This window comes from Mustelus asterias, chromosome 12, assembly GCF_964213995.1.
Source record: "Mustelus asterias chromosome 12, sMusAst1.hap1.1, whole genome shotgun sequence".
NCBI classification, from domain to species: Eukaryota; Metazoa; Chordata; class Chondrichthyes; order Carcharhiniformes; family Triakidae; genus Mustelus; species Mustelus asterias.
Genome location: NC_135812.1, coordinates 9,897,434 through 9,922,964, shown reverse-complemented (window position 1 = coordinate 9,922,964; position 25,531 = coordinate 9,897,434). Strand labels below are relative to the sequence as shown.

At 47.8% G+C, this 25,531-nt stretch overlaps 1 protein-coding gene across 3 annotated transcripts; it reads left to right on the top strand.

Annotated features, from left to right (window-relative positions):
• Window positions 1-1,689: 1,689 nt before the first annotated feature.
• mrm3a (mitochondrial rRNA methyltransferase 3a) lies at window positions 1,690-9,960 on the top strand. Of its 3 annotated transcripts, none has more exons than XM_078224696.1 (4): window positions 1,690-2,003; window positions 3,566-3,810; window positions 6,441-6,608; window positions 8,980-9,960. In XM_078224696.1, the coding sequence occupies exons 1-4, from the start codon at window positions 1,720-1,722 to the stop codon at window positions 9,525-9,527; spliced, it is 1,245 nt and encodes a 414-aa protein (XP_078080822.1). In that variant the 5' UTR covers window positions 1,690-1,719; the 3' UTR covers window positions 9,528-9,960. The 3 variants fall into 3 exon arrangements, with proteins under 3 accessions (XP_078080822.1, XP_078080823.1, XP_078080824.1); XM_078224697.1 differs by having other exon boundaries at window positions 1,720-2,003; window positions 3,566-3,951; XM_078224698.1 differs by lacking the exons at window positions 1,690-2,003; window positions 3,566-3,810 and adding an exon at window positions 4,515-6,212.
• Window positions 9,961-25,531: the final 15,571 nt, after the last annotated feature.

Below are 25,531 nucleotides of genomic sequence, written 5' to 3'. Positions count from 1 at the left end.
TCTCTTTGCAGACATACATGGCAAAGGCACATTGCAGACGGAGGTGGGCAGCATGCAGAGAGGATGAGAAGGAACTGACAGGCAGAGCCAGGGACTCAAGTTTGATTCCTGGCTTGAGTGACTGTCTGTGTGGACTTTGCACAGTCTCCCCGTGTCTGCGGGTACTCCAGTTTCCTCCCACGGTCCAAAGCTGCGCAGGTTAACTGGATAGGCCATGATAAATTGTCACTTAGTGCCCAAAGCTGTTAGGTTAAGGGAGTAGTTGTGTGAAAAGAACATGTCACCATGACTTCTTTTTACTTATTTGTGGGACATGGGCTTTGCTGGCTGGCCATCATTTATTGCCCATTTCTAGTTGCCCGAGGGCAGTTGAGAGTCAACCACATTGCTGTGGTTCTGGAGATACATGTAGGCCAGACCAGGTAAGGATGGCAGATTTCCTTCTCTAAAGCACATTAGTGAATCAGATGGGTTTTTCCAACAATCAACAATGGTTTCATTTTGATTTGATTTGATGTGGAGTTGCCGGCGTTGGACTGGGGTGGGCACAGTGAGAAGTCTCACAACACCAGGTTAAAGTCCAACAGGTTTATTTGGAATCACGAGCTTTCAGAGCCCTGCAAAAGCTTGTGATTCCAAATAAACCTGTTGGACTTTAAAGTTTACTTATTAGTCACAAGTAAGGCTTACATTAACACTGCAATGAAGTTACTGTGAAATTTCCCCAGTCGCCACAGTCCAGCACCTGTTTGGGTCAATGCACCTAACCCGCACATCTTTCAGAACGTGGGAGGAAACCAGAGCACCCGGAGGAAACCCACACAGACACGAGGAAAATGTGCAAACTCTGCACAGACAGTGACCCAAGCTGAGAATCAAACCCAACTCCCTGGTGCTGTGAAGCGGCAGTCCTAACCACTGTGCTACCGTGCCACCCTTGTTTAACCTGCTGTTGTGAGACTTCTTATTGAATTGATTTATTGTCACATGTATTAGTATACAGTGAAAAGTATTGTTTCTTGCGCGCTATGCAGACAAAGCACACTGTTCATAGAGGAGAGAAAAAGTAAAAAGTTTAAAGTTTATTTATTTGTGTCACAAGTAGGATTACATTAACACTGCAATGAAGTTACTGTGAAAATCCCCGAGTCGCCACAGTCCGGCGCCTGTTCAGGTCAACACACCTAACCAGCACGTCTTTCAGAATGTGGGAGGAAATCGGAGCATCCGGAGGAAACCCACACAGACATGGGGAGAACATGCAAACTCCACACAGACAGTGACCCAAGCCGGGAATCGAACCCGGGTCCCTGGCGCTGTGAAGAAGCAGCAGTGCTAACCACTGCAGAATGCAGTGTTACAGTCATAGCTAGTGGTCACCAGTAGATCCTTAATTCCATAAGAGGGTGGATTGGTGACTGCTGCAAATGACATCTTGATTTCTGCGCATGCAGGAGACAAAAAAAACAAAATGAAAGGAAACTTAACAAATCAAATTAAATTGACATTTCTGGGGGTGGAGTGATAATATATTCCAGTCAAAAAGGTTTATTCTGCCTCTTTCAGGTTGAATGAATGAGCAGTATTTATCAATGGAGGCTGGAGATGTCCAGGAGGGAGCACTGGGCGGGTCATGTGACCAAATGTATCCACCAGGGTCAGCTGATCCGCTGGGTTTGTTACAGTCCGCGCAGGCGCACTAGCCCCGGACTGGCAGTCATGGCAGCGCTCAGGAGCAGCGTGAGCCGCTGGGGAGCTGCCCTGCTCCCGGCTCTGGGCAGGCGGCATCTCCGCCAGCTGAGGAGGAGGCCACTGGAGACCGTCTATCCCGGGAGCCAGGGAGCTGGCGGGGCCGGACACCAGCCGAGTGGCCCGCTGACCGGGACGGAGCAGCGCTGGCCGCCGGCACGGAGCCCAATCCCGGTCCCCCAGACCCGGCTGCCCCCCGATTCGCTGGACGGACTCCCCTACGACAAGGCGCTGCCCGGCGACAAGCGGCTGGCGTAAGGGACAAACCTGAACGGGCCCAGAAAACCCTCCCAGCAGCGTGGAGAACTCGGAGCCTTTCACCCTCCACCCCTGTAGAGAATCCCTGCAGTGCAGAAAGAGGCCATTCAGCCCATCGAGCCTGCACCAGCAACAATCCCACCCAGCCCTTAACCCCATGTAACCCCCTTAAGGTGCAATTTACCATGGCCAATCCACCTAACCTGTACATCTTTGGACTGTGGGAGGAAACTGGAGCACCTGGAGGAAACTCGTGCAGACATGGGGAGAACACGCAAACTCCACACAGTCAGTCACCCGAGGTTAGAATTGAACCTGGGTCCCTGGTGCTGTGAGGCAGCAGTGCTAACCACTGTGCTGCCATATTCAGCCTCTGCATGCTTCTTTGGGTCCTAACTCACAAGGGGTGGCACAATGGTTGGCACTGCTGCCTCACCGCCAGGTTGATTCCTGGCTTGGGTCACTGTGTGAAATCTGCACATTCTCCCTGTGCCTGTGTGAGTTTCCTCCCATGGTCCAAAGATGTGTGGGTAAGGTTGATTAGCCATGTTAAATTGACCATTAGTGTAAGAGGGATTAGCAGGGTAAATATGTGAGTTTATGGGAATAGGGCCTGGGTGGGATTGTGGTTGGTGCAGACCTGATGGGCTGAATGGCCTCCTTCTGCACTGTAGGAATTCTATGATTCTAAGTCCCCATCGTCCATCACCCCTGTGTTCACTGATTCCACACTGGCTCCTGATCCAATACCTCCATTTTATCATTCCTAATTTTTAATCCAAATTTTTCTGTTCTCACCGTAACCCTATTGTCTATAAACTCGCCGATCACTGCATTCTTTTAACTCTGGCCTGCGGTGTATCCCTGATTTTCATCATCCACCATTGCCTTCTTTAAAACTTCATTGGATTGAGTCTGGCTGATTTATTGCCCATCCCTAAATGCTCTTGAGAAAGTGGTGAACAGCCTCACAGCGCCCGGGATGTGGGTTCAATTCCAGCCTTGGCTGACTGTGTGGAGTTTGCATGTTCTCCCCGTGTCTGTGTGGGTTTCCTTCGGATACTCCGGTTTCCAAAAATGTGCAGATTAGGTGGATTTGCCATGCTAAATTACCCCTTACTGTCGCAGGATGTGTAGGTTAGGAGGATTAGTAGGATAAATATGTGGGGTTACGGGGCTTGGATGGGGTCAACGAGTCAGTGCAGACACAATGGGCTGAATAGCCTCCTGCACTGCAGGCATTCTGTGATTCTAACCATTGCGTCCGTGTGGTGCGGCCTTTAGCTACAGGACTCTAAGCTCTGGCACTTCTCTCTTTAAGGAGACCTAATGATTTGGATCAATGTTACCCAAGCTGTCCACCACTGAGTGTTTGCTCACCCCATGCCTGGGTCTACAGTGAATTAAATCAGAGAATTGATTGCTATCATTAGTCAACTCCATTATCGTTGTATTGTGGCAGTGATATGGGGGACGGTGATTTTAATGGAACGTGTCTAACAGTTCGAATATCCCCTTTCCTGTTTCAAATTTGACTATGATTCTCGCCTGCCAATAGGAAAGTCGTGACGATCGCAAAGTCCAAGAAGTTCCGTGAGCAGCAGGGGAAGATCCTGGTGGAGGGACGGAGGTTGATATCGGATGCCTTGCGGGCTGGAGCATTGCTGCAGACTCTGTTCTTCAGCACCGCAGACAGTCTGAAGGAGTTACCTCTGGACAAACTGAGACATGTTAAGTTGATCAAAGTCAAGTTTGAAGAGATCAAGATGTGGTCTGATCTCGTAACGCCCCAGGGAGCGATGGGTATGTCCGCAACATCACTGCCTTAGGATGCTTGTTCTGTTGTTAGGTCAGGGTTCAGGTTCCAGAATAGCTACATCCCATGAAACATTGATGCTTAGCAACAAGAACAAAACAACTCTGCCAACAAATAATAACTTTCAGGTATCAGATTTGATTAAAACATTCCAAAGTGTGTTCACACGAGAACTGTTTGAAGTGTATGACATATCGAAACAGGAGCGAGCCATCTGGCCTTTAGTGTGGCACGGTGGCACAGAACATAGAATCCCTACAGTGCAGGAGGAGGCCATTCGGCCCATTGAGTCTGCACCAACCACAATCCCACCCAGGCCCTATCCCGTAACCTCACATATTTACCCCGCTAAGCCCTCTAACCTACGCATCCCAGGATACTAAGGGGCAATTGAACATGGCCAATCAGCCTAACCCGCACATCTTTGGACTGAGGGAGGAAACTGGGGCACCCGGAGGAAACCCACGCAGACACGGGGAGAACGTGCAAACTCCACACAGACGGTGACCCAAGCCAGGAATCGAACCCGGGGTCCCTGGAGCTGTGAGGTAGCAGTGCTAACCACTGTGCCACCGTGCCGCTTCCCGGATTGGGACACTGTGCAGAGTTTGCACGTTCTCCCCGTGTCTGCGTGGGTTTCCTCCCACAGTCCGAAAGACGTGCTGGTTAGGTGCATTGGCCGTACTAAATTCTGTGTACCCGAATGGGTGCCGGAGTGTGGCGACTAGGGGATTTTCACAACTTAATTGCAGTGTTAATGTAAGCCTACTTGTGACACTAATAAATAAACTTAACTTTAAAAGCCTGCTTACCGTTCAGTGTGATCATAGCTGATGGTTGCATTTGGAGAGTTGTGTGCACTTCTGGTCGCCACACTACCAGAAGGACGTAGCTGCTTTGGAGAGGGTGCAAAGAAGGTTGACGAGGATGTTGCCTGGTTTGGAGGCTTTTAGGTATGAGGAGAGGTTGGATAAATTTGCATTGTTTTCATTGGAAATTGGAGGCTGAGGAGCTTCAAAATTGAGTGGCATAGACAGGGCAGATAGTCAGAGGCTTTTCCCCAGGGTGGAAGGATTGACTACAAGAGGGCACAGGTGAAAGGTGGTAAGTTTTGGGGAGAGATGCGGGGAAAGTTGTTCACACTGAGCGTGCTGGGTGCCTGGAACGCGCTGCCAGTGGTGGTGGTGGAAGCCGGCACGTTGGCAACGTTCCAGGTGTATCTTGATAGACACACGAGCGGGAGGCAACCAGAAGGATAGAAACCGTGTATTGGTGCAGGCTCAGTGGGCCGAAGGGCCTGTCCGTGTGCTGTATTCATAGAATCATAGAAACCCTACAGTGCAGAAAGAGGCCATTTGGCCCATCGAGTCTGCACCGACCACAATCCCACCCACACTCTACCCCCATATCCCTACATATTTTACCCGCTAATCCCTCTAATCTATGCATCTCAGGACACTAAGTGGCAATTTAGCATGGCCAATCAACCTAACCCGCACATCTTTGGACTGTGGGAGGAAACCGGGGCACCCGGAGGAAACCCATGCAGACACCAGGAGAATGTGCAAACTCCACACAGACAGTCACCCAAGCAGGGAATCGAACCCAAGTCCCTGGAGCTGTGAAGCAGCAGTGCTAACCACTGTGCTACTGTGTATTGTTTCTTGTTCTATCGCAATTCCAATTTCAGCTCTGTCCATTAATACCCAATCGGTCACGCACTTTCTCTGTGTGCACTCAATGCCTGGGGACCTCAAGCTGAGGTAGAGAATTCCAAAGATTTGCAATCCCTTTTCTGGCCCAGTGACCCAGTGTTCCCGGTTCCCTGGCTGGAGAACGCATCTTTCAGCTTGTCAAGCCCAGTGGCACAGTGGGTTAGCACTGCTGCCTCATAGCGCCAGGGAGCTGGGTTCAATTCCAGCCTCAGATCACTGTGCAGAGTCTGCACGTTCTCCCAGTGTCTGCGTGGGTTTCCTCCGGGTGCTCCAGTTTCCTCCCATAGTCCAAAGATGTGTGGGGTAGGTGCATTGGCCACGCTAAATTCGGGCGCTGGATTGTAACGACTAGGGGATTTTCACAGTTACTTCATTGCGGTGTTAATGTAAGCCTACTTGTGACGCTAATAAATAAACTTTAAACTTAAACCATTAAGAATTTTATAGGTTCCAGTTAGATTCTCCTGAACTCCAGGGAGTGATGGGCCTCGTCTGGTTAATCTCTCCTGATTGGACAATCCTCTCTTCTTGCCAGTGAATCTCGTGAACTTTCATTCAGTTCCTCTCGTTCAGAGACACATGGTGGCCACTTTCGCACAGGAAGATCCCACAAAGCAGTGAGATGAATTGGCCAGTTTGTCTGAATTTGGAGGGGATTTGAAGGAGGAAAGTGGGTGAGAAATCCCTGATTTCCTTCATACAGTATCTTTAATGTTGACTGAAGCAGCCAGTTATGCTCAGTTATGCTGAGTTGGCTCAGTTATGTGCACGCAGTTACACAGTGTAGAAATTGTGTTGATAACAGCTTGGGGGAGGGGGCTGATAAAGCTACCCGGGAGTAGTCAGCAAGTGAAATCTCTTTGAACTGTAAATGAACCTCTTGGCCTTGCTGTTCCCGGCAGGGATCTTCGTCAGACCGGATCATTCCAAGATGAAGTTCCCATCCGTTCAGCTGGAGCATGCTGTTCCCCTCTTCCTCATCGGTGACAATATCCGAGATCCTGGAAACCTGGGGACGATGTTACGATCTGCGGTGGCTGCTGGGTGCACCAAAGTCTTGTTAACCAAAGGTTAGCGCCATCGGGGTGTCTCGCTCGACTCTGTTACAACCCCGCGCTCCCTCAGTGCTCCCTGAGGCACGGGCCTCACGCAGGGGCATGACTCGCGTGAGGTCTCGCAGCACCTCCCCCGCTTACTGGCGACTCTCCAGATGTGTGCCACAGAATCCCTACGGTGCAGAAGGAGGCCATTCGGCCCATCGAGTCAGCACCAACCACAATCCCATACAGGCCCTATCCCCATAACCCCATGCATTTACCCTAGCTAGTCCCCCTGACACTAAGGGGCAATTTAGCACGGCCAATCCACCTAACCGGCTGCTGAGCCCAATTGAGCTGCCGTATATTCCCCTCCATCCTGGCCCAGATTAGCTGACTCAATATTCAGGGTCAATCAGCCAGGCGTGTGTTCACAGATTCACTACAGTGCAGAAGAGGCCCTTCAGCCCATCGAGTCTGCACCGACGCATGAAAGGTCCTAACCTGCCCATCTAATCCCATTTGCCAGCACTTGGCCCATAGCCTTGAATGTTATGGGGCGCCAAGTGTTCATCCAGGTACTTTTTAAAGGATGTGAGGCATCCCGTCTCCTCCACCACCCTCCCAGGCAGCGCATTCCAGACCCTCACCGTCCTCTGGGTAAAACAGATTTTCCTCACATCTCCACCTAACCTCCCATCCCTCACTTTTAACTTGTCCTCTTGTGACTGACCCTTCAACTAAGGGGAACAGCTGCTCCCTATCCACTCTGTCCATGCCCCTCATAATCTTGTACACCTCAAAGAGGTCGCCCCCTCCGTCTTCTCTGCTCCAAAGAAAACAACCCAAGCCTATCCAACCTCTCTTTATAACGTGACTTGTTCCATCCCAGGCAGCATCCTGGTGAATCTCCTCTGCACCCCCTCCAGTGCAACCACATCCGTGTTGCTGTGTATCACACCGGGAAAGTTACAAAGAAAAGTTTCTATTCTCCTACTTGTTTGGATTATGTTATCAGCCTGTCCCCTATCGTTCAATAATGACCTCTTCATGTTGTTTAGAAACATAGAGGATAGGAGCGGGAGGAGGCCATTTGGCCCTTCGAGCCTGCTCTGCCATTCATCATCATCATGGCTGATCATCCAACTCAATAGTCTAATCCTGCTTTCTCCCCATAACCTTTGATCCCATTCGCCCCAAGTGCTATATCCAGCCGCCTCTTGAATACATTGAATGTTTTGGCATCAACTACTTCCTGTGGTAATGAATTCCACAGGCTCACCACTCTTTGGATGAAGAAATGTTTCCTCATCTCTGTCCTAAATGGTCTACCCCGAATCCTCAGACTGTGACCCCTGGTTCTGGACTCCCCCACCATCGGGAACATCCTCCCTGCATCCACCCTGTCTAGTCCTGTTAGAATTTTATAAGTCTCCATGAGATCCCCCTCATTCGTCTGAACTCCAGCGAAAACAATCCTAACCGAGTCAATCTCTCCTCATACATCAGTCCCGCCATCCCTGAAATCAGCCTGGTAAACCTTCGCTGCACTCCCTCGAGAGCAAGAACATCCTTGAGATAAAGCTCGGCACAGCATCGTGGGCCGAAGGGCCTGTTCTGTGCTGTACTGTTCTATGTTCTACATTCTATCCTTCCTCAAAACTGTACACAATCCTCTGGGTGTGGCTTCCTAAGAGGTGTGGCCTCTGATGGAGCTATGAAACATTGATCACCCAGACCCTTCCAGGACCATCTAGTCACCCTAACCCAGCACTGCTCTTCCTTTCAATTCCCTCTGGAATGTGCTGCCTGGAAGTGTGGTGGAGGCAGGTTTACCCGAGATTTTCAACAGGGCATTAGACTGGGCAGGGGTAAAAAGGCAGGGGAATGGCACTAAGCCATGATGCTCTTTGAAGAGCTGGTGCAGACATGATGGGCTGAATGGTCTCCTGCACCGTGATGAGTCTGGTTCTATATTACACAGCGAGGCTTCTGCACCAGAATGGCCTTGTGCCATCAGGCACTGCTGTTGCGTTCAAATCCCTACAGTAAGGAGGAGGCCATTCGGCCCACCAAGTCTGTACCAACCACAATCCCACCCAGGCCCTATCCCCATAACCCCGCACATTTACCCTCTGCGAATCCTCCTGACATTACGGGGAAATTTATCATGGCCAATCAACCTAACCCGCACATCTTTGGGAGGAAACCGGAGCACCCGGAGGAAACCCAGGGCGAAAGTGCAAACTCCACACAGACAGTGACTCAAGCGGGGAATTGAACCCAGGTCCCTGGCGCAGTGGGGTAACACTGCTCAACCTTCTGTACAATATAACACTGGGATGTTGAAGAAAAATAATTGGGAACTAAAGTGTTTGTTTTTCCCATTCTTTTCCCTCCGCAGGCTGTGTGGACGTCTGGGAACCCAAAGTGCTCCGGGCTGGCATGGGTGCTCATTTCCGTATCCCTGTTATCTCCAATCTAGAGTGGGAGGTGGTCCCTAACTACCTGACCACCAGCACGCGTGTCCACGTAGCCGACCATTCTTACTGCGGCACTGAAAGTCCTATGGTGCCGCCTCCTGAATCGGGCGCCGCCAGCGGCCAGAGCTGGGAGTCCTCACGCACGAGACAGATTGAAGCCCGGGAGAGTGACACCGAGGACCAAGAGAGAGAATTTCCCCTCTCGTTGCCCGAGGTGGAAGCTCGATGTTACTACCACGCCTGGGCACAGGAGCAGACGGCCATCGTGATTGGCGGCGAGACGCACGGGCTCAGTCTGGAAGCCCTCTCGTTGGCCGAGAGGACGCAAGGCCAGCGATTGTATATTCCCATGATTCCTGGCCTGGACAGCCTCAACTCGGCCATGGCAGCGAGCATTTTACTCTTCGAGGGTCGGCGACAGCTCTTGTCCAAGGCAGCGAATGTCAACAGAACTAAAAGAACCTGGTAGAGTTACTCTTCAGTAAGAGTGTGCACTGTAACCGCAGGTTCAGCATTCTCTAGCTGCCGGCCAGTGCAGGGATCAAGTCGATCGTGCCAAGTTGGGACTTCTGAAACTGATAGTTGTGGGTCTATGCACGTGGCCGGGTTTTTAATCAGCGTCATGAGATTTCAAGTTCTGTTGTTGCAAAAGAATAACTTTGGGTTATGTCTGAAAGACTTGGCTCCATTAGCGTAATGCAGTGGTTCCCAAACTTTTCACTGGGCCGCACTTTTGGAATAAAAATTTGCTCGCGCCACACCGAATTTTTTATTGACAAGAAATACATTCAAAAACAAAAAAAAAAACTCCTCGCGGTGCTTGATTCATAACATAGAACACAACTACTTTATAATATCATGGGACATCCAGAAAGTATAAAACAATGCTTGTTTAAACCATGTTTAAATGTTTCTTTGATTGTCCTTGAATCTTCCCGCCACACTTGCCATCCTCTCTCGCCGCACCAGTGTGGCGCGCCGCACCCTTTGGGAACCACTGGCGTAACACTACATCTTGTTTTTTTGGCTGACGTGCATTGCAAGGGGCGGCACGGTAGCACAGTGGTTAGCACTGCTGCTTCACAGCTCCAGGGACCTGGGTTCGATTCCCGGCTCGGGTCACTGTCTGTGTGGAGTTTGCACATTCTCCTCATGTCTGCGTGGGTTTTCTCCGGGTGCTCCGGTTTCCTCCCACAGTCCAAAGATGTGCGGGTTAGGTTGATTGGCCATGATAAAATTGCCCATTAGTTTCCTGAGATGTGTAGGTTAGAGGGATTAGTGGATAAAATATGTAGGGATATGGGGGTAGGGCCTGGGTGGGATTGTGGTCGGTGCAGACTCAATGGGCCGAATGGCCTCTTTCTGCACTGTAGGATTCTATGATAAGATGCTCTATCTTTCACACCTTGTGCAACTATCCAAATCACAAGATAATTATGGTTCATGAAAGCCATTGGGCATACCTTAACGTATCAATCTGTGGAATTCCCTGCCCAGTGAAGCAGTTGAGGCTATCTCATTGAATGTTTTTAAGGCAAGGATAGATAAATGTTTGAACAGTAAAGGAATTAAGGGTTATGGTGAGCGGGCGGGTAAGTGGAGCTGAGTCCACAAAAAGATCACCATGATCTTATTGAATGGCGGAGCAGGCTCGAGGGGCCAGATTGCCTACTCCTGCTCCTGGTTCTTATGTTCTGATCCAAATAAATCGGCTGAGAGATGTTGCTGAAGCTTTTAGTGAACAACAGAGAAAATGACAGCACAGGAACAGGCCCTTCGGCCCTCCAAGCCTGCACTGACCATGCTGCCCATCTGAACTAAAACCCCCTACCCTTCCGGCTACCATATCCCTCTATTCCCATCCTATTCATGTATTTGTCAAGACGCTTGTTAAATGTCACTATCATATCCGCTTCCACTATGTTCCCTGGCAACGAGTTCCAGGCACACTACTCTCTGTGTAAAAAAAAAAAACTTGCCTCGTACATCTCCTTTAAACCTTGCCCCTCGCACCTTAAACCTGTGCCCCCTAGTAATTGACTCTTCCACCCTGGGATAAAGCTTCTGACTATCCACTCTGTCCATGCCTCTCATAATCTTGTAGACTTCTATCAGGTTGCCCCTCAACCTCCGTCGTTCCAGTGAGAACAAACCACGTTTTTCCAACCTCTCCTCATAGCTAATGCCCTCCATACCAGGCAACATCCTGGTAAATCTTTTCTGTACCCTCTCCAAAGCCTCCACATCCTTCTGGCTGTGTGGCGACCAGAATTGAACATGATGGGCCTGATTTTACCATTTTCATTCTGATGCTGAATCTGGGCAGAATTCAGATCTGACTTAAAAATCTGCTTTCAGGCGCCCCCATACGCATTCAGCCTGAAAAAAAAAAATCGCGGGTCCCATTCGTGCTGTGGGCGGGGCTTAGCGCGGCCGAAACGATCGGAGCTCTTAACTGTGCATGCGCAGTTAGAAAAAAATTTGAAAAAGTGCGCCCGTGTCAGATCGCTCCCGGGCCGCAGAAAGCGGAGAAAACGGCCCGGGAGCGACAAGCGGGAGCAATGGCACCCACACACATCATTGTCCCCCTTATCCACCCCCTCCCACTACCCACACACATCACTGTCCCCCTTATCCATCCCCCCACTACCCACACACATCATTGTCCCCCTTATCAACCCCCCCACTAGCCACACACATCATTGTCCCCCTTATCCACCCCCCCCCACTACCCACACACATCACTGTCCCCCTTATCCATCCCCCCACTACCCACACACATCACTGTCCCCCTTATCCACCCCCCCCACTACCCACACACATCATTGCCCCCCTTATCAACCCCCCCACTAGCCACACACATCACTGTCCCCCTTATCCACCCACCCCCCACTACCCAGACTGATCGTGACTCCTTGTCCCCTTCTCCCCTCCCCCCCCACCAGAGATCCATCTGCCCCCCCCTCACCACCAGAGATACATCCCTCCCCTCCCCCCCCCCCCCCACTTCCCCCAACCAGACAACGATCTGGCCTCACACCCCCCCCCCCCCCCACCCCCCACCCCACCAGAGAATAATGTGACCCACCCCCACCCCCCACTGATCTGAGTCACAGAGCCGTTGGAAGCTCTGAACTTGCCTCTTCAGCAGCTGCAGCTCCCGATTCAGACTGCGAACACGGTGGTAAAGGGGGAAATGCTGGTAAAGTTGGGCAGGCAGTTCATTAATTCAATTGAAATACATTTAAATCGCTGTTGCGCCCGTTTTGGGCGTGAAGCAGATCACAGCCATTCCTGGGTTTTGGTAAAGTGGCGATCTGCGTGGATCGCGTTAATGGCCTCACACCCGACTTTACCATGTTTTCACGCCCGAAAACGGGCGCGACGCAATGGTAAAATAAGGCCTTATATTCCAAGTGCAGCCTAACTAAGGTTCTATAAAGCTGCAGCATGACTTGACAATTTTTAAACTCAATGCCCTGGCCGATGAAGGCAAGCATGCCGTATGCCATCTTGACTACCTTCTCCACCTGCATTGCCACTTTTAGTGACCTGTGTACCTGTACACCCAGATCCCTCTGCCTATCAATATTCTTTAGGATTCTGCCATTTACTGTATATTTCCTCTCTATATTAGACGTTCCAAAATGCATTACCTCACATCTTGCACTCATCAGGACAAATGCACGAATGACATTACAGCAATTTATACTGCGAGAGAACAGTCTTGTGTTTGTCCTGATGAGTGCAAGATGAAAAACTTTGGCGACATGTCTCTTGAGTAAGGAATCGCCCAGTTCCTGCCCCCACAACATCCAATAAATTCTTATATGATTCCAGGACTTTCATTATTCTTGCGGGAGTTGGTTTCGAGTGACGGTTCGTAGCTTTTACTGGTTTCAAGCTGCCTCCTGCTACAGTAATTTTCCTGATGTACCCTTTTCTCATTCCTTTGACTTGTCACACTGCCCCATCACCTGCTGGGACGGAAAAACACAGATCTTCCCCAGATAGAACACAGAGATCTCGGGGTACAGGTTCATAGCTCCTTGAAAGTGGAGTCACAGGTGGACAGAGTGGTGAAGAAGGCATTCGGCATGCTTGGTTTCATCGGTCAGAACATTGAATACAGGAGTTGGGACGTCTTGTTGAAGTTGTACAAGACATTGGTAAGGCCACACTTGGAATACTGTGTGCAATTCTGGTCACCCTATTATAGAAAGGGTATCATTAAACTAGAAAGAGTGCGGAAAAGATTTACCAGGATGCTACCGGGACTTGATGGTTTGAGTTATAAGGAGAGGCTGGATAGACTGGGCCTTTTTACTCTGGAGCGTAGGAGGCTGAGGGGTGATCTTATAGAGGTCTATAAAATAATGAGGGGCACAGATCAGATAGATAGCAACATCTTTTCCCAAAGGTAGGGGAGTCTAAAACTAGAGGGCATAGGTTTAAGTTGAGACGGGGAGAGAAACAAAAACAGAAAATACTGGGAAGATGGGTATAGAAGGATATGGGCCAAATGCGGGCAATTGGGATTAGCTTAGCGGTTTTTAAAAAAAGGGCGGCATGGACAAGTTGGGCCGAAGGGCCTGTTTCCATGCTGTAACCCTCTGAATCTATGACTCAGGAACCAAAGCTTTCCTCGGGTTTCTTTCACGTGGGGCTGTTTCCAGCCTCCCTGTGACACAGTGTTGAACGGATGGTGCTTCCTGCACCACCTGGCGTTGCAAGTATTTGAGCACGCGGATCAAGTCGTAAGATTGCTGTGGTATTCGGAATAGATTGGTGATGAGCAAGGGAGTCAGAGGGTGTGGGGGTAGACAGGAAAGTCGGGTTGAGGCCATGATCTTTGAAATGGCACTGCAGGCTTGAGGGGCCGAATGGCCTACTCCTGCTCCTAGTTGGTATCATAGAATCTCTACAGTGCAGAAGGAGCCCATTCGGCCCATCGAGCCTGCACCGACAACACTCTCACCCAGATCCTATCCCTGTAATGGCACACATCTACCCTGCTAATACCCCTGACACTAAGGGGCAATTTAGCATTGCCAATCAGTCTAACCAACACGTCTTTGGAGTGTACCTACAGCCTGCAGAAAGATGTGACTGCAGTAGAGAGAGCGAACAAGGGATTTATGAAGGTGTTGGATTGGAGAATTCGAGTTCTGAGGAGTGATTGGATAGGCTGGGATTGTTTCCTTTGGAACAGAGGAGGCCGGCAGGATGGGGGGAAACTTGTTGAAATGTGTAAATTTGAGGGGTCTGGACAGAGAGGATTGAGGGGTTTGTAACCAGGGGACATAGAAGTAGGGTAAGATGTTTAGAGGGGATTCAAAAGGAAACTGTTTCGCTCAGAGGATGGCGGGGCTCTGGAACTTATTGCAGAATCAATGTTCAAAGAAAGTAAAAGGACAAGGGCAGCAGATACACGGGAACACTCACCACCTGCAAGTTGCCCTCCCGGCCACTCACCAATGTTAAGGTTCAGGTCAGAAATTCGAGTGTTTTATGGAGCCCATCTGAATCACAAGTTTTGAATTTGGCTATGATAAGCATGAGATGTTTCACTTCAGGTATGACTCAAGTGACCCACTAGGGAGCTTTTATCAAACAAAGTATATTTAAGAATATATGTGTAGTATACATGATAAGCTGCCCAATCAAAACCAAAAACACAGCACAGACTAATGCTCACGTGATACTGAGATCAAGGCCATTAGTTGAATTTCGCAGTCAAATGCTCTTGCGACTCCGAACAGTTTGAAGACAAGATAGCTTCCCAAAACACCAGAGAGATTCTGGCATTTTTTTCGCAATAGTTTATTAAAAGAAAACCAGCCATAGCAGCTGCCAGAGCAAGTCTGTCTGAAATAAAGGCAAATCGCTGCGGATAAGACATAGGAGCAGAATTAGGCCACTCGGCCCATCGAGTCTGCTCTGCCATTCAATCATGGCTGATATTTTTCTCATGCTAGAATCTGAAACAAAAACAGAAAATACTCTAATGAGGCGACTAGACATGGGCAAAGTACTTCAGGTGGGGTCTGACCAGGGTCCTATGCAGCTGCAGCATTATCTCCCGATTTCTGAACTCAATTCCTCTATTGATGAAGGCCAGTATTCCATACGCCTTCTTAATCATAGCCTCTACCTGTGACGCTGCTTTGAGCGTCCTATGAACCCGGACCCCAAGATCCTTCTGATCTTCCACACTGCCAAGCGTCTTACCCTTAATATTATATTCTTTCATCCTATTCGACCTGCCAAAATGAACCACCACACACTTATCTGGGTTGAAGTCCATCTGCCACTTCTCCGCCCAGTCTTGCATCTTATCTATGTCTCGTTGCAACTGCTGACATCCCTCTACACTATCCAGAACCCCACCAACCTTTGTGTCATCAGCAAACTTGCCAACCCATCCTTCCACTTCCTCATCCAGGTTATTTATAAAAATCACAAAGAGCAAGGGTCCCAGAACAGATCCCTGGGGCACTCCACTGGTGACCGACCTTCATGCTGAAAAAGACCCATCTGCAACCACTCTGCCTCCTGTGGGCAAGCCAGTTCTGAATCCACAAAGCAATGTCCCCTTGTATCCCATGCCCCTTCACTTTCTCAATAAGCCTTGCATGGGGCACCTTATCAAACGCCTTGCTGAAATCCATATAAACTACATCTACTGCTCTTCCCTCGTCTATGTGTCTAGTTACATCTTCAAAAAATTCAATTAGGCTCATGAGGCATGATCTGCCTTGGACAAAGCCGTGCTGGCTATTTCTGATCATACTAATCCTCTCCAGATGTTCATAAATCTTGCCTCTCAGGATCTTCTCCATCAACTTACCAACCACTGAGGTTAGACTCACTGGTCTATAATTTCCCGGGCTATCTCTTCTCCCTTTCTTGAATAACGGAACCACATCCGCAATCCTCCAATCCTCCGGAACCTCTCCTGTCTCCATTGATGACGCAAAGATCATCGCCAGAGGCTCAGCAATCTCTTCCCTCGCCTCCCACAGTAACCTGGGGTACATCCCATCCGGTTCCGGCAATTTATCTAACTTGATGCTTTTCAAAAGCTCCAACACATCCTCTTTCCTGATGTCCACATGCTCAATCTTCTCAGTCCACTGCAAGTCTGCACTGCAACTACCAAGATCCTTTTCCACTGTGAATACTGAAGCAAAGTATTCATTGAGTACCTCTGCTATTTCTACCGGTTCTATACAGACTTTCCCACCGTCACATTTGATAGGTCCTACTCCTTCACATCTTATCTTCTTGCTCTTAACATACTTGTAGAATGCTTTGGGGTTTTCCTTTATCCTGTCTGCCAAGACCTTCTCATGACCCCTTCTTGCTCTTCTAATTTCCCTCTTAAGTTCCTTCCTACTAGTTGTATACTCTTCTAGATTTCTAACATTACCTAGCTCCCTGAACCTTTTGTTGGCTTTTCTTTTCTTCTTGACTAAATTCGTTACAGCTTTCGTGCACCATGGTTCCTGTGACCTACCATAACTCCCCTGTCTCATTGGAACGTTGCTGTGCAGAGCTCCAGACAAATTTTCCTTCCAGGAACCATGGTGCACGAAAGCTGTAACGAATTTAGTCAAGAAGAAAAGAAAAGCCTACAAAAGGTTCAGGGAGCTAGGTAATGTTAGAAATCTAGAAGAGTATACGACTAGTAGGAAGGAACTTGAAAATTTGCCACATTTCTTCAGTACATTCCCCTGAGAAAACCTCCTTCCAATTTATGCCTCTAATTTCCTGCCTAATAGCCTCATATTTGCCCTTACTCCAAATAAACACTTTCCTAGCTTGACTGATCCTATCTCTCTCCAATGCTAATGTAAAGGAGATAGAGTTATGATCACTATCCCCAAAATGCTGTCCCACTGAGAGATCTGACACCTGCCCAGGTTCATTCCCTAATACCAAATCAAGAACAGCCTCTCCTCTTGTAGGCTTATCCACATATTGTGTCAGGAAGCCCTCCTGAACACACCGAACAAACTCCTCCCCATCTAAACCCCTTACCCTAGGGGTATTCCAATCGATATTTGGGAAATTAAAATCTCCCATCACGACCACTCTGTTATTATCACATCTCTCCAGGATCTGCTTCCCAATCTGCTCCTCCACATCCCTGCTACAATTGAGCGGCCTATAGAAAACACCCAGTAAAGTTATTGACCCCTTCCTGTTCCGAACCTCCACCCACAGAGATTCCGTAGACAATCCCTCTGTAGCGTCCATCTTTTCTACAGCCGTGACACTGTCCCTGATCAACAGTGCCACAAGGCCAGGCATGTTGAGAACCCACTTAGCAAGGTTAATCGGGAAATACACAACAATTGGCTGGTGAATTTATCCTGGCTGGATTAACGTTCCATTTCAGTGAAACTGTACAAGCCTGTAGTTCAGCACGGTGAATTGGAGACTTGCCGGTATTAACCTGGTGACCATGAGGTGCGAAAGACTTCTCTGAGTGGGAAAGAGGGACAATTAAACATCAAATCTGTAATGAGAATAAAGGTCTATGTCAGAAACGTTTAGCTGTCTTTCAGTCAATGTCCCAGTTCCTTCTCGAGTAGAGATGATTGAGAAGGTAATTTTGCCGAGGTGTTCAAAATCCTGAACCATCGGATCCCTACAGTGCAGAAGGAGGCCATTCGGCCCATCGAGTCTGCACTGACCACAATCCCACCCAGGCCCTATCCCCGTAACCCCACTTATTTACCCTGCCTGCCCCCCTCATACTAAGGGGCGTGTGGGAGGAAACCGGAACACCCAGAGGAAACCCACGCAGACACGGGGAGAACGTGCAAACTCCGCACAGACAGTGACCCGAGGCTGGAATTGAACCCAGGTCCCTGGCGCTGTGAGGCAGCAGTGCTAACCCACTGTGTCACCGTGCCACTCATAACAGTTTTGCTGGGAGTAAACAAGGAGAAGCCATTGGCAGTGACGGTTAGTAACCCGTGCACCCTGATTTAACGTGATTGGCACAGATAAACAGGTAATATGAGGAAAACAGCAAATTTGGAATCCAATGTGTGGCACAGTGGTTAGCGCTGCTGCCTCACAGTGCCAGGGACCCGGGTTCGATTCCCGGTTTGGGTTACTGTCTGTGCGGAGTCTGCATGTTCTCCCCGTGTCTGCGTGGGTTTCCTCCGGGTGCTCCGGTTTCCTCCCACAGCCCAAAAGATGTGCAGGTTGGGTGGATTGGCCGTGCTAAATTGTCCCTTGACATCCCAGGATGTGTAGATTAGGGGGATTAGCAGGGTAAATAGCAGGGAGATAGGGCCTGGGTGGGATACTCTGTCGGAGAGTTGGGGCAGACTCAATGGCCTCCTGCACGGAAGGGAATCTAGATTCTATGAATACCTGAAAGTGGATTCAAGATCAACATTCAAAACCAAAGGTTGCATGATTACTTAAAAGGGAAAACTCGCAGGGTTATGGAACAATAAGAAGTCTCACAACACCAGGTTAAAGTCGAACAGGTATATTTGGAATCACGAGCTTCTGGAGCGCTGCTCCTTCCTCAGGTGAGTGGAGAGGTGGGTTCACAAACACGGCATATATAGACAGAGACTCAATTACAAGATAATGGTTGGAATGCGAGTCTTTACAGGTAATCAAGTCTTTACAGGTACAGACAGTGTGAGTGGAGAGAGGGATAATCACAGGTTAAAGAGGTGTGAATTGTCTCAAACCAGGACAGTTAGTAAGATTGTGCAAGTCCAGGCAAATTGTGGGGGTTACAGATAGTGTGACATAAACCCAAGATCCCAGTTGATGCCGTCCTCATGTGTGCGGAACTTGGCTACAGTAAGAAGTTTAACAACACCAGGTTAAAGTCCAACAGGTTTATTTGGTAGCAAAAGCCACACAAGCTTTCGGAGCTCTAAGCCCCTTCTTCAGGTGAGTGGGAATTCTGTTCACAAACAGAGCATATAAAGACACAAACTCAATTTACATGAATAATGGTTGGAATGCGAATACTTACAACTAATCAAGTCTTTAAGAAACAAAACAATGTGAGTGGAGAGAGCATCAAGACAGGCTAAAAAGATGTGTATTGTCTCCAGACAAGACAGGCTTGTCTGTCACAATACACATCTTTTTAGCCTGTCTTGATGCTCTCTCCACTCACATTGTTTTGTTTCTTAAAGACTTGATTAGTTGTAAGTATTCGCATTCCAACCATTATTCATGTAAATTGAGTCTGTGTCATTATATGCTCTGTTTGTGAACAGAATTCCCACTCACCTGAAGAAGGGGCTTAGAGCTCCGAAAGCTTGTGTGGCTTTTGCTACCAAATAAACCTGTTGGACTTTAACCTGGTGTTGTTAAACTTCTGCGTTTACTCCAGTCCAACGCCGGCATCTCCACATCAGAACTTGGCTATGCAGACTTTAACCTGGTGTTGTGAGAATTCTTACTGTGCTCACCCCAGTCCAACACCAGCATCTCCACATCAGGGTTATGGAAAAGAGCATGTGATTGGGACTAATAGGATTGGGATTCGAAAGGACTGCCGTAGGCACATGGGGATGAATGGCCTGTCCCACCTCAGTCCAAGGAGCCCCTGTTTCCTATTCCAGGATTTTCAGATTGTGCAGTTTCATGACTTGCCACTGGATGTCGCTGTGTCAAATGTCCGCCATAACACCCCAAGGCTGGTGTGTCTCACTGTGGCCTCGTGGTGGTGCTTGGCTCTGCACAGCATGTGTACCGGTATAAGTCAAGCACTTAGGCTGCGGAGAGACTGAGTAAAAACTGGAGGGGTTTCAGCAGTGAATTTTTGGAAATCTCCACCTTCACAGGGCTCAAAGTCATCGAATACATCCAAAACTGACATGGATAGATTTTGTTTTGAGATAGGGGGAATAAGGGGACGTGGAGTTGGGGCTGGAAAGCTAAGTTGAGGTAGATCTGCTCAGGTCTTTATGGCAGAGCAGGTTCGAGGGCCCAAATGGCCGACTCCTATTCTTTGTGTTACAAAGATTACTAAGGTTACTAACCACCGTGCTACCGTGGCGGCACGGTAGCACAGTGGTTAGCACTGCTGCCTCACAGCTCCAGCGACCTGGGTTCGATTCCCGGCTTGGGTCACTGTCTGTGTGGAGTTTGCACATTCTCCCCGTGTCTGCGTGGGTTTCCTCCGGGTGCTCCGGTTTCCTCCCACAGTCCAAAGATGTGCGGGTTAGATTGATTGGCCATGCTAAAATTGCCCCAAATTGGGATGTGTGGATTAGCGGGTAGGATATGGGGGTAGGGCCTGGGTGGGATTGTGGTTGGTGCAGACTCGATGGGCCGAATGGCCTCTTTCTGTACTGTAGGGTTTCTATGATAAGATGCCATTGACATGCCAACACTTGGCGTCCAGATATTGTTGTATGAAAGGTACACCGCACTCGCTCCAAGGCCAGTGTATCTTCCCTGTGATGCCGTGACTGGAACTGCTCTCAGAGATCGAAGTGGATCCGACCAGGGTATGACTTCTACCCCTTTCTACTTTACCAAAGGCCAGCATTCCGTGAGCCTTCCTTTTATGGGATGTGGGTGTCACTGGCAAGTCCAGCATTTATTGCCCATTCCTTAGTGCCCCCGAAGTGAGTGGCTCGCTGGGCCATTTCAGAGAGCAGGTACGAATCAATCACATTGCTGTGGCTCTGGAGCCATATGAAAGCCAGACCGGGTAAGGATGGCAGATTTCCTTCTCTGAAGGAGATTACTGAACCAGATAAGTTTTTAAGTGACAATCGATGATATTTTCATGGTTTTCATTACTGAGATTAGCTTTATATTTTAAATTTATTGATGGAATTTAAGTTCCATCATCTGCCTTGGTGCGATTTGAACCCATACACTGCAAGGCATTAGCCTGGGCCTTTGGCTCATTAGTTCATTGACATTACCATTATGCCACCATTTTCTATTGCTGGTACCCAACAGTGCAACGCACACTCACATTGCATCAGAAACCCCAATGAATTCAGATTAGCCCCCAAATATTTGCGATTCTGGCATTAATATGAGGATAAGGTGTTTCACTCCAGGCGCGATTCCAATGACACACTGGGAAGCTTTTATCAAAACAAACTTAATTTAACAATACAGTTTAACTATAACAAATTAATGTGTTCATACTTAAACATGACATGATACAATTCTTAACTGCTAACCTATCTTTATTGGTTCCAATTCAAGCAATATTCCTCTTACAGACTCCTCTTCAAAATCAGTTAGCAACACACAGGCTTCTGTGCTGGTACTTAGGCTGCCAGTCATCGAGCCCCGAAACACCTCTGGAGAGAGAGAGAGACCTATTTCTCCTGACAAGTCCCAAACAGCAGCCTCCAGAGAGAGAGGGAGAGAAGCACCTCTTGCTTCTTTCCGAACTCAACAGTAACTGCCTGCATTTCCCATAAGCTTAGCTCCTCCCCTTAAGCACATGTCTCTTGTCAATCAACCTAATCAAAGCCGTATTCTGAAACCCCAGGGGGGAAATCAAATATACAGAAATGCATTAACTCTGATTAAAACAAACGCATCCCGAGCTAAAATCATTCATTAGCCTGCATTCTCAGCGCGTGAGCTGCCTGGTGCAGACAAATGTGTAAAACAGAGCTGAATTTTATACATACCCCTCAGAAGACACATGATATGAATACATTTCTTAAAGGTACAGTATCATCACAATTGTCAGTCTAGATTATGGGTTTGTGACGATACTGTGCCTTTAAAAAATGTCTTTTTAATCCTGTTTCTCTGCAGGATTTTGTCGACACTGTGTTGTCTGCAGCCGATATCCTTTATCGTTACTGAAGCCATATAATTGACATCATCCTGATTTTAATCTGAATGAATGCAGTGTCCTGTGGGTTTTTAGTGTCCCTTGGGGATTGCTGAGTGGAGCTTGATTTGGGGATGATTGACAGGTCAGGTGGTATGCCTGGGGACAGCTTTTTTTTTACAGAGAATTCCAAGTTTTTAGTTTTGTTTCAGTTGCTGCCAGAAGCTGGTGGAAGAAGGCAGTGTTACTCTGTCTCTCTGTCTCTCTCTCCAGAGGCTTTTGAAAGTTCAAAGAGTGGGGATCCTCAGAGATTTGATCCAACATTCAATTTACAGCAGATGTTGCAAAGCTGGAGATCCAGCATCGCGTGAGCATACTTGCTTTTTGTGCTAAGTCTGGAGGAGGATGTACGTCTGTGGGATGGTGCTTGACTTGGAACAACAGTGACATCTAGCTGATAAGGATTATACTGTATCATGTTTAAATTTTGTAATTGGTAAAAGTTATCCTAATTTTTAATTATATTTTAGTTGTGTTCTCAAATAAACTTTGTTTGATAAAAGCTTCCGAGTGGGTCACTTGAATCATACCGGGATTACCCGTGCCAAAATCAAATGTAAAACCTAGGATCTAGATTAATTTCACAAAACACCTTGGCGTTTCTGGCCTGGGTCTTAACAGGTTCAAGTCTCTGTGGTCACCATCTCATGACTCAAGAACATACGTACTTGGAGTAGGATAAGGTCACTCCATAAGACCATTAGATATAGGAGTAAATTAGGCCATTCGGCCCATTGAGTCTGCTCCGCCATTCAATCATGGCTGATAAGCTTCTCAACCCCATTCTCCAACCTTTTTCCCGTAACCTTTGATTTGATTTGATTTATTATTGTGACATGTATTAGTATACAGTGAAAAGTATTGTTTCTTGCGTGCTATATAGACAAAGCATACCATTCATAGAGAAGGAACAGAGGGGCACAGATCAGCTAGATAGTCAATATCTTTTCCCAAAGATAGGGGAGTCTAAAACTAGAGGGCATAGGTTTAAGGTGAGAGGGGAGAGATACAAAAGGGTCCAGAGGGGCAATTTTTTCACACAGAGGGTGGTGAGTGTCTGGAACAAGCTGCCAGAGGTAGTAGTAGAGGCGGGTACAATTTTGTCTTTTAAAAGCATTTAGACAGTTACATGGGTAAGATGGGTATAGAGGGAGATGGGCCAAATGCGGGCAATTGGGACTGGCTTAGGGGTTTAAATAAAAAGGGCAGCACGGACAAGTTGGACCAAAGGGCCTGTTTCCATGCTGTAAACCTCTATGACTATGACTCTATGACTAAGGAAAGAAGAGAGTGCAGAATGTAGTGTTACAGAGGATGACCGTGGAGGACCCCCTTACCAATCAAGAACCTATCTATCTCTGTCTTAAATACACTCAATGACCTGGCCTCCACAGCCTTCTGTGGCAATGAATTCCACGGATTCACCACCTTCTGGCTGAAGAAATTCCATCTCGGTTCTAAAGGATTGTCCCTTTGTTCTGAGGCTGTTCCCCTTTGAACCTCCTGTGCCAGTCAATAAGATGATGGTATTTTAATGATCTGTGTACCTGGACCTCCGAGCATCTTTGAACCTCCACTGTTTCGAGGAAATACCCTGTTCTATCCCTTTCAGGTCCAAAGTGGGTGACCTCACCTCAGTGTACATGGAAGAGGTGACAAAGTGAGATTATGGACTAGGACACGCCAGTTGGGAAAAAAATATAGATTGGAACTCGAAGGTACTGGTTTCAAGAGCAGTGTGAGAGTAAGGCTGCAAGGAACAGGGTGTAACTCAGTCAGATTGCGGCAATGGAGATGGTAGTAAAAGCAATACTACCGAGAGAACATCTGGAAAATTTCAAGCTGCAAATGAACAGACCATTAAAATAAAAGTGTGAGTTTTGGCAAGATGACAAAGGTTTGCAGAGGTAATAAAATCTGTGGTAATAGGATGTTTTTAAAGAATTATTCTTTTAAGAAACAGAAGGAGTTTGTAATAGATCGAGGGTGAAATGAGATCGAGTCAGTGGCTGACATGTATTAGTATACAGTGAAAAGTATTGTTTCTTGCGTGCCATAAAGGCAAAGCATACCGTTCATAGAGAAGGAACTGAGGGGCACAGATCAGCTAGACAGTTAATATCTTTTCCCAAAGGTAGGGGAGTCTAAAACTAGAGGGCATAGGTTTAAGGTGAGAGGGGAGAGACACAAAAGTGTCCAGAGGGGCAATTTATTCACACAGAGAGTGGTGAGTGTCTGGAACAAGCTGCCAGAGGTAGTAGTCGAGGCGGGTACAATTTTATCCTTTAAAAAGCATTTAGACAGTTACATGGATAAGATGGGTATAGAGGGATATGGGCCAAATGCGGGCAATTGGGACTAGCTTAGAGGTTTAAATAAAAAGGGCGGCACAGACAAATTGGGCCGAAGGGCCTGTTTCCATGCTGTAAACCTCTATGGTTCTATGATTAAGGAAAGGAGAGAGTGCAGAATGTAGTGTTACAGAGGCTGATGAATTAATGGACAAGACAATGTGATTGCTGTAGACAGACTGATAATGCCAAAGTTTGATTTGTTTGTGGAGGAACAGAAAGTTTCAAAGTTTATTTAGAGTCATAGAGGTTTACAGCATGGAAATAGGCCCTTTGGCCCAACTTGTCCATGCCGCCCCATTTTTAAAAAAACTCCTAAGCTAATCGCAAATGCCCCCATTTGGCCCATATCCCTCCATTCCCATCGTACCCATGTAAATGTCTAAATGCTTTTTAAAAGACAAAATTGTACCCGCCTCTACTACTGCCTCTGGCAGCTTGTTCCAGACACTCACCACCCTCTGTGTGAAAAAATTCCTCTCTGGACACTTTTGTATCTCTCCCCTTTCACCTCAAACCTATGCCCTCTAGTTTTAGACTCCCCTACCTTTGGGAAAAGATATTGACTATCTAGCTGATCTGTGCCCCTCAGTATTTTATAGACCTCTATAAGATCACCCCTGAGCACTCTATGCTCCAGAGAAAAAAAGTCCCAATCTATCCAGCCTCTCCTTATAACTCAAACTATCAAGTCCCGGTAGCATCCTAGTAAATCTTTTCTGCACTCTTTTTAGTTTAATAATATCCTTTCTATCATAGGGTGACCAGAACTGTACACAGTATTCCAAATGTGGCCTTACCAATGTCTTGTACAACTTCAACAAGATGTCCCAACTCCTGCATTCAGGAGTTGTGTGACATTTATTAGTGTCACAAGTAGGCTTACATTAACACCACAATGAAGTTACTGTGAAAAACACCTAGTTGCCACACTCCGTTTGGGTACATTGAGGGAGAATTTAGCATGGCCAATTCACATTACCAGCATGTCTTTCCGACTGTGGGAGGAAATCGGAGCACCCGGAGGAAACCCACGCAGACACGGGGAGAACATGCAGACTCCACACAGATAGTGACCCAAGCCAGGAATCGAATCCCTGGTGCTGTGAGGCAGCCGTGCTAACCACTGTGAATTGCAAAGCTTGAGAATGGAGACGTTACATTAAACCTCGGTTAGACCACACTTGGAGAACTGTGCACAGCTCTGGGCTTCCGTATTGTGAAACCAATATAGACGGAACTGGAGAAGGT

Bases quoted from the DNA above. Each gene is read 5' to 3' on its own strand.
- mrm3a (XM_078224696.1), top strand. From the start codon at position 1,720: ATGGCAGCGCTCAGGAGCAGCGTGAGCCGCTGGGGAGCTGCCCTGCTC. The intron at 2,004-3,565 runs GTAAGGGACAAA...GCCTGCCAATAG, and splicing joins CCCGGCGACAAGCGGCTGGC to GAAAGTCGTGACGATCGCAA. The intron at 3,811-6,440 runs GTATGTCCGCAA...TGTTCCCGGCAG, and splicing joins AACGCCCCAGGGAGCGATGG to GGATCTTCGTCAGACCGGAT.